This window comes from Schistocerca cancellata, chromosome 7, assembly GCF_023864275.1.
Source record: "Schistocerca cancellata isolate TAMUIC-IGC-003103 chromosome 7, iqSchCanc2.1, whole genome shotgun sequence".
Classification (NCBI taxonomy): Eukaryota; Metazoa; Arthropoda; class Insecta; order Orthoptera; family Acrididae; genus Schistocerca; species Schistocerca cancellata.
Window position 1 is genome coordinate 400036992 of NC_064632.1, and position 12042 is coordinate 400049033.

Below are 12042 nucleotides of genomic sequence, written 5' to 3' on the forward strand. Positions count from 1 at the left end.
ATCAGAGATGTAACTGTTTCCTCATCGCTCTCAAACTGTCAGACCATATCCTCACAGTTACTCTAACGTCAGTAATGATGCTGACTTACCTCAGCTGGGCCCTCCTGCGCTGCATCTACCAGTACCATCTCTTCTTCCTTGGAGCGAATCTCACTTTGAGAATTCACGTCGTTGTCTTGAATCTTCATTGATGGATTTTCTTCCACGACCTTAGTTACTTTGAAGCGCCCAATAACGTGGACCTGTGGGTGGTTTGATCTTATCGTTACTTACTCAGCTAGGATGGCACCTGTCACTCATACATAAGACTTGAGACACTACACTTAGCATTCTTAAACAGATTATATATTAAATTAGCAGCTCTTAAATGTAGGTTATAAGACGATTTCAGTTAAAAGCTGAGGTTTTAAATAAGGTAGGGAACTGGGGCATACAAGAATGAAAGGACGATGGTTAGTGGTAGATTGACACGACTATTTATAACGCATCCATGAATAGTTACGCAGGTACTTGAAATGAAAAGCTGAGAAGATGTGCATAGATTGGAATATAAGAAACAATTTACTATCGAAGCAGTGCATAATGTGCAAGAAGACAAAGAGTTTAGCTCACGCAGAAGAATGGAACCAGGCATCAAACTGATAGATCTAACCACATCAGACATTTATCGTGGTCTGTTTTGTATGTAACGTTTGCGAAGGTTTTTTGTCTATTACTTACAACAGTACGGCACGTACTTATGTAGACCAAATACATAGTAAATTTAGCGTCTAACTGAAAACAGGATTTTTTGTGAACGTTTATGTAAACCTTGTCTGGTGCCATATTCAAACACCTTTAACTTCATAAATCCAGCGAATCTAAATCAGTTGCCAGCTAGAAATAGGAGTTTTTGCTGAAACTAACGTCAGTCATTGTCGTATCTAACACTAGATGTCCATATTATTTCCTGTCTCTGGGCGATTGTTTAAATGCGTAGCTGGAAATCCTGCTGATTACACGTTGAACACAGGCCACCAGAAGAAGCGAGCGTGTGTCGGTGTCAGGCCACAGTATACTGCATGTGGGCTGAGCTCCACGGTTGCATCCTAAACGATGGAAAGCTGATGTGTACCGTTTTAACTTGGCGTGTAGACTGGCGCAGAGGAGGCACGTCGCGAGTTAGCCGCTACAGGGTGTGCGGTATTGTAATTCTCTGCTTCCTGCAGGAAGCCCATGATTTGGAAACTGCTAGGCCCACGACAGTGCAGAAGTAAGGTCTTTAGATTGGAGTAGGAGAAGAGACTATCTGGATTTTATTTAACAGCACGCCTCGCTGAGATGTCAGGCGGCTGCGAAGCTAACTCAGCTGTTGTTGATTCTGCTAAGAAACAGTAGAGCAGTTAATACAGGGTAATGCAGATAAATCATAGAGTGGAAGAACAGAACTCGCATGTGTCTACATGGAGAAGGCCTGATTGGCTAAACGTGATACAGGACAGATGGTGTTAGAAGTAGTCTGTTTCTGAGCTCCACCACAATGAACCTCATAACTGGTTTATTATATTAAACTGAATAGGGAAGGGAGATTTTTGCACTGTTAGAAGGAATCTGATTGGCTGGTACTCGGGAGAATAACACTCACTGATTATTCGTAACCAAGCACAGTCCGAAAAGTAAATTAAATTTCTGATCTTATTGGGAGCGCTCTGTAGAGCAAACTTCGATCAGAGAGTCGCCAGTGGACACATCAGTTGAGAGAGGCACATAGAGTTTCGGCTCTCAGGGAGAGCAGCCTTCAGTACAGGTCAGATGACTGAGAGTGCTGCAGCCACTACGGCAGCAGACCGCGGCCACAGGTAACGCTAAGAATGGTGAGCGACAGCGGCGTCCACTAACAGAGTTGCAGCACGTATGTAAATATTTCCAATTGGCATTATGACTTCCATCTTTTCAGCTCAAGACAATGGGTGCAAGCATGAGTATTTCTGTACTTCTTTCTTTCATATCTGATTGATATTCTGGAAGCACTGCGCAACTTTTGCGAACTTTGTTGTTTCCCCAATATCATTAACCAATGTCCGCCCCAGTAGCTGAGTGGTCAGCGTGACGGATTGCCGTCCTCCGGGCCCGGGTTCGATTCCCGGCTGGGTCGGAGATTTTCTCCGCTCAGGGACTGGGTGTTGTGTTGTGTTCATCATCATTTCATCCCCATCCGGCGTGCAGGTCGCCCAATGTGGCGCCGAATGTAATAAGACCTGCGCCACGGCGGCCGGACCTGCCCCGCGAGGGGCCTCCCGGCCAATGACGCCAAACGCTCATTTCCATTTCCATTAACCAATCTTTGCTAAAGTATGGGTATTTTAATTATACTATAACCTAAGTTAATACTTAATGAACATAATAGTTTCCTGTCCTTGTTTGCTTGTGTTTAACATGACATCTATAGGGAAGTGTAATGTATAGAGTCCCATAGTGACCATTGTTTCATTCAGTAGTATCATAAGATCCCTACTTTATCGTCTTCTAACACCGTTAGGACCAAATTTTTTTAAATAAATTCAATTTATTAAATTTTGTGTTGCCCAATACCTTTAATTAAACTCATGTGATCGTATAGGACGCGATTTCGTTATTGATAAGGTCACTCGGTGCATATATTTCTGACTTCCACAGAGGTATGTCGATGGCTTCGTCGTAACCTCACACAGAGAGCTTTCTAACGAAAACGTAATTTATTTTTACATTATTATGCAGAATCTTGTGCCAAAGTATTACTTTCAATTAAAAGTGAATCATGTGGAGTGATTAACTGTTTATACGTCAGTTGCCCTGTTAATACATTACTCCTTATATTGAAAGTATTTAGCGACACATAGTAGAGTTTCATGCTGTTCTTTTTAGTATCAGACCCTCTGTAACTGCTCGAAGGTTATCAACGCAGCACAGTTTTGTCAGTTCACACTTACTACATATGGGCCCTTTATAGCTGTGAACATTGTCCTTGCTCTTAACTAGTATCTTTAGGTGCTAAAACTTCAGTATTTATGCTAATCGCGGATGAAGTGGAAATAAAGATGGCATTACATCCAGTTTCGTCCTTGCAGTAACCCTATCAGAACCTGCACCAACACTCCTAGGCCATCCCTAATTGTCTCCAGTGAGAGGCAGTAACACTTTTTCTCGATTTGTGCCATTGATATCGCGTGTGCTCTACCGGCTGATCCTACTACTATTTCACACAAATACTCTGGATAAGTTATGTAGTTGCAAAGTCATGCTTATCTCATCACGTGAATAATTGTTTATGGAGTTGTAAGAAACCAGAAAAGACCGCACTAAAGTGTAACAGATTCTCTTCATGTGTCAGGTCTGTTTTAAGAAACTTGAAGTTGTTCTCGCTGTGCCCTTTGTGTCAGTCACTGTATTTCATTAATACAGTTGGAATGTATATGAAGTTCAATGTTGACCAATTCTTACCAAGTCTTCTGCTATGTTATGGCAGTCATTTGGCTTCTAACATCTACGTTATATGAGTCACTACTTCTTGCTGGCATAAATCGCTGAATTATTGTAACAGTTTCCGAGTGCTTTATTAGTTCCTTACTGCCTCGTAAGTGTCATTGATGGTATTTGGGTAGTCATTGATTTCCAGCTTGTGGTTTCGTGCCTGTGTACCCTACTCAAGTCTTCAGTTCCGCTAATACTTTGGGCTAATATCACTTATACCTATATTTACGTACAAGGCAGTTTTCTCTTTGATGTGATAGGTCCTGGCCCTGGTATTTCTGCTCAGTTCTGGACTGACTGGACGACTGTATAGCACCACGGTCTATGGTTACCGTGTAGCTAACTCCTCTTTCCTTGCTAGCAAATAGCTTGGAGTTATAGATACTTAAGCTCGCCCTTTGCTGAGCCAACCAATGGAGCAGTTCAGCTCTCAGGTCTGATACATAGGCGACATTTCATGTCGCTGTAATAGATAAGCTGAACAAAGATAGTATTTCCAGCATAAACTTTAAACAGGTGAAGAGGATAGTTGGTTAAAACGCATATCCGAAATCAGTATGTGCTCAGTTAAATTCACATCCGCCAATCGGATTGCAGTTCTCCGTGTTTGCATAAATTACATAAAACCGTTATCGACATACTTGCGTTTAGAACGAGTCAAACGGTTTCATTACCCGCCATTCCGCACTTCGAACACGCGCTACATCCAATAATGTATTCGTCGAAACTGGAAGTCGTCTGCTGGTCTTACACCATTACCTCGAACCTGCAGCACTGACGGACGGATGTGTCTCCGACTGGCAGTAGTCATTGGTCAGTTGTGACTCGCACAGCTGCAGATCTATAATTTGTGCACATGAAGCTGTTTGAAGCTGCTGTGTTTCACACAAGTGCTGTATTCCGAAGCCGTGGATATTTTACATCGAACCTTGCTATCCCACAGTTATAACTATCAGTACGACGCTAGATTTACCTCATCATCTTGTAACTAATCTCTTATTTGACTGTAATAAAGTGAATACCTTAAATTGTCCTTCCTGAATTTACAGTCGAGGGGGCATGTCTGGAGGGTCAGAAATTCTCGATAGACATGATCTGGCAGAGTGGCTGATTCTGCAATGCGTGCAGTTTAAGAAGTAGCTGTTGTTTCTTAGGTCTCAACCTGTCTGTCCGTCTCTCCCTGCTTGCTCTTCGTGGCAGTAATGACGCTGACTTACCCCAGCAGGGCCCTCCTGCGGCGCAGCGACCAGTTTATTCTCACGTCTCTTGCGGCGACGGCGACGCTGCTCGGTGTGTTTGCGCTCGCGGTCATCAGACGGTGATATTTCTTCGGCTGCCTTTCTCTTCTTGACGCGCCGAACAGCGTGGCCCTGTAGATGGTTTGATTTTACTATCGCTTATTCAGCTAGGATGCCACATGTCTAATAGAAGGAAACTTTAGACAACTGCCTTAGCTTTGTTAAACAGATGGTATATTAATTAAGCAGACCATAATTGTGGCTAATAACAAATGTGAAATGTGATGCTATAGGCGTTTGTCAAAAACTTATGAGATATGGAATTGAGAGACACACAAAATAAAAGGCGACAGAATGTTTTAATGCGACACGCTTAACAGAATAAGGGCTGGTCGAAACGACAAATGATAAGGCATCCATTTAAAAGGGGGTGCGGTAGCGTCCACGCCCGGGTTCCCGGGTTCGATTCCCGGCAGGGTCAGGGATTTTCTCTGCCTCGTGATGACTGGGTGTTGTGTGCTGTCCTTAGGTTAGTTAGGTTTAAGTAGTTCTAAGTTCTAGGGTACTGATGACCATAGATGTTAAGTCCCATAGTGCTCAGAGCCATTTGAACCATTTTTTTAAAGGGGAAAAATGTGAAGATATGCAAATTTAAGTATATAACAAGCAGATTGTTTCCCAGGCACTGTGTAGTACACGATTGTTTCCCACGCACTGTGTAGTACACAGGAAGATATAAAATGATTGACACATGAAGAAAGATGAAACTAGTCAACAGACATATGATTCGAAAAGCACATGACATTGTCTGTGATCCGTTTTGTATACAGCTTATGTGATGCTTCTTTGTTTACTAATTGCGACAGCACAGCAGGAGTACAAGTAGAGCAAGGTCATAGTAAAATACGCAGACAGTTGTAAACAAGAAAATTTGCTAACGACAACCTACATTTATATTTATAATACTCTCTGTTAACTCCCTAAATTCTCTCCCCTGATCCTCTCATTGTCACATGAACGTACGTATAAAGCTCTATGACGCCGTCAAATCTACCACGAATTCCGATTCTGGAAGACACTACGACAACACCGTGAGCTTTTGTTTAAGAGCCCCCACATTCTACTTATACCTTTGTGTGGTTTGATCTGGTTAAATATTCTCTTATCAACTACTCTTCATGTTTCTAAACCTTATTCTCCACGCCGCATTGATAAGGGGCCACAAGCACAGGAACTTTAATCCACATAACGTCGCGTTTGTATCGTGTGTATTTTTACACCAACTACTGAACAGAAATTGATGTCTGCTCTCGGCTCCTTATCACTGATAGCATATACTCATTTCAGTTTATATCAGCGCTTAGTTTTATGCCCATGTATTCAATTAACACTCCGTATGGTCATATATCGTGTACTGGACACTTGAGATAGCATGTCGAAGGCACATGGGAAATCATGGAAGACTGAATCAACTGTTAACCTGCCTCTTTAGCTTGTGTTTCAAATGGGTAGTAAATTCCGAATCCTTTGTAACTTTACAACGGAAGCTTATTTTCACTCCGTTGTATGTTACATTTATTTTAGAAGCCTCTTTAGCTTGTGTTTCAAATGGGTAGTAAATTCCGAATCCTTTGTAACTTTACAACGGAAGCTTACATTTATTTTAGAATATTGTAACCAGTGCTGTTTCGTATTAATGGATTAAAATAAAGTGATTTCCTTACTTAATCCTACGTATAAAAATGAGAGATTTATCTGGGAGAGTGACTGATTCTGCGATGCGTACATGGTAGTACTGATGTTGGCTCACCTCTGCACGGCCGTCCTTCCGAGTATCGTCCATATTACTCTCTTCTTTCTTGATGCGAGGTGCAGGACCTGGAGTCGGTTGACAGGGAAAGATCTCGAAGACGGACGGATATTCTGGCTCCCTCCTCTCTCTGAAGCGTCCGTACTCCATAAACTGTGGGTGGTTTGTTTTTGCCATTACTGACTCACATAGCATGGTATATAGCTAACAAATAGGAATATTCTAGAGATTCGAATTACTACACTTGAACAGATTTTATATCTCGTAGACAGTCCACAAGCGTACAGTTTAAAGAATTTGTTACATAGTGCCATAGGTGCCTGTTATAAATTAAGAAATCAAATGAAGTAGAAAAATGAGAGGCAGAAGAGTGAAAATGTGAGTTAAGCTTTTAATGGAACATGCTCAACAGGAGTGGACGCAGGTTAATGGGACTGCTGCTAAGAAATGCTAAACTAGTTAATGGCCACTTGAAAGCAAAACTTTTGTGTAAATGCAAAGGTTAGAATATATGAAGCAGATTATTGCCGATGCAGTGTGATAAACATACGACATAAAAAATTAGCCCATGAAGAAGAATGAAACCAGTCAAGAGACTCATGTTCTAAAAGCGTAATGCATTATCTGTGGCCCAGGGTGTGTACAACGTCTATGAGGAAGTTCTTTTTTTACTAAATATATGCTGTGCTGAAGTCAGCACCCGACATGGGAACGTTACCATCGACACTGGACGTTGGCATAATGGCAGAGCATTTCATGGACCGATGAATCCCACTACCTTCTTCATCACGCCGATGGGAGGACGCCAATCCATCGTCCTCCAGGTTAAGAGCTCCTAGACACCTGTACTGCGGGAAGGAGATAAGTTGGCGGCGGCTCCATTATGCTCTGGGTAACATTTACGTAGGCATTCGTGGGTTCAGTGGAGCTCGCGACAGTCACCAAGGCGGCCAGGAGAATCGTACACTGGTTGCAGACCACGTACATCCCTTCATGACCATCACGTTTCCCGACAGCTGTGGGATTTTTCAGCAAGATAATACGCCATGTCACAAGGCCAGGAGTGTACGGAGTGATTTGTCGAACACAGTGGTGAGTTCTAATTGATGTGTGTCACCCCAACCCGCCATATCTGAACCCTTTCGAATTCAGCTGGGATGTGATTAACCGTGAGGACAGAGTTCATGGTCCCCCTCCCTGGAATTCAGGGGAATTACGTGACCCGTGTGTGCAGATGTTGTGACAACTCCCTCCAGTAACCTACCAAGGTGTTATTTCTGCCTTGCCACGATGCGTCAGTGCTGTTATCCGTGCCGAAGGGAGGCATACCGGCTGTTAGGTAGGTCTCAAATGTTCTGGCTTATCAGTGTATATCTAAAGCCTTTATGTAGCAAAGTTCATGGGCAACTGAAGCCAAATATGTTCAACACGAAATCCATTGAAAACCTATATTTATGATAATATAGCCGCGGAAATTAATAATAAAAGTGAACAGACATTATGTCATTTGCAATTATTAATAATACACTCCTTATTTTATTTATACAGACTTCTTTAATTGTTAGTATTCGTCCTGTTGTAAGACAAATGTTTCTACTAGATAATAAAACGCTCCTCCTTTAAATATAGGTTTATTAGCGATGAAAATATAATTGCTTTCTAACGACGTAATATAATCGTAATGTGAGATTTGAACCTCTTAGTGGGAAGTGATTATGGATGGATGGATGGACGAGAGCTGAGAGATTTGGACAGTGAATCACCAACAATGACGGAGAACGTCTACTTGCGTGTTCAGGTGAACATGACATTATACAATAAACACAATACTTGAAGCGCATAAAAGAAGGAACTATATCTGGAAATTTCCGTGTGATAATAACAGCTATCGATTTTGTATTCGTGTTGACAGCGTATAGACATCAAATAATGCCTAGCAACAGTTCTCCAGAATTAGACGTAGACATATAAAATGAGTGTATGCTCGTGAAGTCTGATTTAAGATTTAATATAAACCAGAAAACTTAAACAAATCGTTCGGGTACTGAAAAAATCTGGGAAGTTAAAAGAACAAATTATGCTACTAGAGTGATCATTGTTACCAATTTCAGTACTGGTTTAACATCAGTGTGGCGTTTTTGATACATCTTGGAGTTGCTCACCATGTTCAGATCCATTATTCCAGCATCAAGGTCTTTCTTCCACTCTTTTCTACTTGTGTAGCGCTCCACATAAGGTGTCGGTTTCTCTGTTTTCTTCGTTTTCTTCCTGCAGGGAAGACACCAACAGCACAAGATGCAGCGTAGCACCTGCGAAGGCAAAACAGAATCACAATACGCGTGATCCAGAGGCTATACATCCAGCCAGCGATGGAGCCGCCCCAAACGTGGACTACATAGCATTCAGAATGTTGAGATTTTTTGTGGGCTGGCTCTGACAAGGTCTTGACCGATGCATCAGTTTGTTGGAAAAATCTCTTGAAACTGTAAAATCTGTGTTAATAGACGTATTTTTTCCAAACGTAAAGCAAATAATGCATTGTAAATTTCTAACAATGCTTAATGTTCAGTAGGGCTATGGTGAAGCGCAGTATCGTACAGTGCGGGTATGCAGATGTTTTCGAATTAGTTTTGTGTTCCATCACATGAGGAGTTACGAGACACAATGGAGGCTAGCCCACTATCCTCCCACGTCATTTATCCCAGGCGAAACGGCTGACTACCTTGCCATGTCATAAGACAGAGGCAGCTAAGATGTCACACGTGTAGTATTCAGGACGTTCACGACGGATGGCAGCTTCATGCTCATAGATAATATCCGCAGTCTCGTATTAACAGCTGAAGTACAGTCCCCTATCAAAGTAGAGTTGGAAAAGGGAGACCTAAGAAATGGATTTTGTAAGTATTATTTCCTGTCAATGTTTTCGGGAACCTTCAGTGGAACATTAGATTAGCCAACATCATCTACAAGAAATATCTGTAGCTTATTTCCGAAAAGTAGTTCAGACTAGGCAGGCATATCAAATGCGAAGAGTTCTTTGTTGCCAGATTGGACAGACCCAAGCGTAAAAGAGGTGCCGCCATCCTGCTGCGGAAAGAAGTTAATGTTTCGGATGCACACATCAGCTCCCTTACCGAGGACTGCAGATGACGGCAGAACAAATTAAATTATGTTTTATATCGTCCACGCTGTTGGCGGGATATTGCTTCCCCACAAGTGAGGTACGCAAAGCTGAGTGGAAGGGACTGTTGCTCCAACTTGAACCACCCGTGGTGCTCTGTGGGGATTTAAGACTAGACAGGCAAGTTGGTGCAATTTGGAGAAATTTGTGTACAGAAGGTCCAGGGGAGGCAAAGCTCACCCAATTTCATGGAAGATCTCATTGCTTAATTAAATCTGGAATTAGTAGTCTATTGCAGTTTTACTAAAAATATCGGACTGATTTTGTCTTTATTTCGCTACGATAATACTTTCACTATGCTGTTCAACACAATTCCTATTTCCTTATGAGTAATTAGACCGACTACCAAGGAATCTCTCCTCGCTTTCAGAGGCTCACAGTATCAATACAGAAAGGCTACCTTTATTAACGATAAAGTGCCAATTAACCGCTCATTCAGTCTGTTACGCCTGAAAGTAGTTAAAATGCTATTATATCTCTACAATAACTATACAGTATCTAACTGTTGCCAGCTAGAATAACTCAGAAAGTATGATAGTAGCTCAAAAGATTGTGGGACGAATGTTGCATGGTACAACGGGGGCGACATTGGTTTCTGTTGCTAGGTGGGGTCGCGTCAACATTGTTTTTTTAAATGGTATGCTATAGTTCGATACTTATTTTCGTACAGCGGTTATCGAGACGAATCCAATGATGTGTTAACAGTAAGGTCTTTGAACGTCAAAAAACGTCATAAAGGTGGCATGAACGTCCATTTATAGAAGGTGTTCGAAGTGATGACCATTGGCATCAATGCAGTACTGCAATCTTCTTATCATGGATTGAATGGTATTCCTTATCACTTCGGCACCTGTCGAACCACATGCTGTGACAATTTTCTCTCGTATTTCGCGCAAATAGTAAATAGTCGCGGAATGCGGCGTATCCATCTAACATGCCATTCACATGTAAACACCATTCGACGGTTTCGCAATACAACACTAATAGAAACGGTAAGACCAGTATCGTCGAATTAGGCGAATGTGTATGATGTATTCCTTCGAAGAACAAGTCGATAAGCTTCTTATTTACGGAGAATACCAACGAAATTCAGTGAGAGCTAAATAACGAAAAGTGTGAGGTGATCCACATCAGTTCCAAAAGAAATCCATTGGAATTCGATTACTCGATAAATAATACAATTCTCAAGGCTGTCAATTAAACTAAGTACCTGGGTGTAAAAATTACGAACAACTTCAGTTGGAAAGACCACATCGATAATATTGTGGGGAAGGCGAGACAAAGGTTGCGTTTCATTGGCAGGACACTTAGAAGATGCAACAAGTCCACTAAAGAGACAGCTTACACTACACTCGTTCGTCCTCTGTTAGAATATTGCTGCGCGGTGTGGGATCCTTACCAGGCGGGATTGACGGAGGACATCTAAAGGGTGCAAAAAAGGGCAGCTCGTTTTGTATTATCACCTAATAGGGGAGAGAGTGTGGCAGATATGATACGCGAGTTGGGATGGAAGTCATTAAAGCAAAGACGATTTTCGTCGCGGCGAGATCTATTTACGAAATTTCAATCACCAACTTTCTCTTCCGAATGCGAAAATATTTTGTTGAGCTCAACTTACATAGGTAGGAATGATCATCAAAATAAAATAAGAGAAATCAGAGCTCGAACAGAAAGGTTAGGTGTTCGTTTTTCCCGCGCGCTGTTGCGGAGTGGAATGGTAGGGAGATACACTCCTGGAAATGGAAAAAAGAACACATTGACACCGGTGTGTCAGACCCACCATACTTGCTCCGGACACTGCGAGAGGGCTGTACAAGCAATGATCACACGCACGGCACAGCGGACACACCAGGAACCGCGGTGTTGGCCGTCGAATGGCGCTAGCTGCGCAGCATTTGTGCACCGCCGCCGTCAGTGTCAGCCAGTTTGCCGTGGCATACGGAGCTCCATCGCAGTCTTTAACACTGGTAGCATGCCGCGACAGCGTGGACGTGAACCGTATGTGCAGTTGACGGACTTTGAGCGAGGGCGTATAGTGGGCATGCGGGAGGCCGGGTGGACGTACCGCCGAATTGCTCAACACGTGGGGCGTGAGGTCTCCACAGTACATCAATGTTGTCGCCAGTGGTCGGCGGAAGGTGCACGTGCCCGTCGACCTGGGACCGGACCGCAGCGACGCACGGATGCACGCCAAGACCGTAGGATCCTACGCAGTGCCGTAGGGGACCGCACCGCCACTTCCCAGCAAATTAGGGACACTGTTGCTCCTGGGGTATCGGCGAGGACCATTCGCAACCGTCTCCATGAAGCTGGGCTACGGTCCC

The 12042-nt window shown here is 42.8% G+C and overlaps 1 protein-coding gene across 1 annotated transcript in view; it reads left to right on the plus strand.

Moving 5' to 3' along the window:
* The first annotated feature begins 6938 nt into the window (after positions 1-6938).
* Positions 6939-12042, plus strand: part of LOC126092792 (neural-cadherin-like) — a 329734-nt gene continuing 324630 nt past the window's right edge. The window contains exon 1 of the mRNA XM_049908520.1: positions 6939-7038. Within this exon, the coding sequence (XP_049764477.1) occupies positions 6939-7038 (100 nt within the window). The remainder of the gene's footprint in view (positions 7039-12042) is intronic.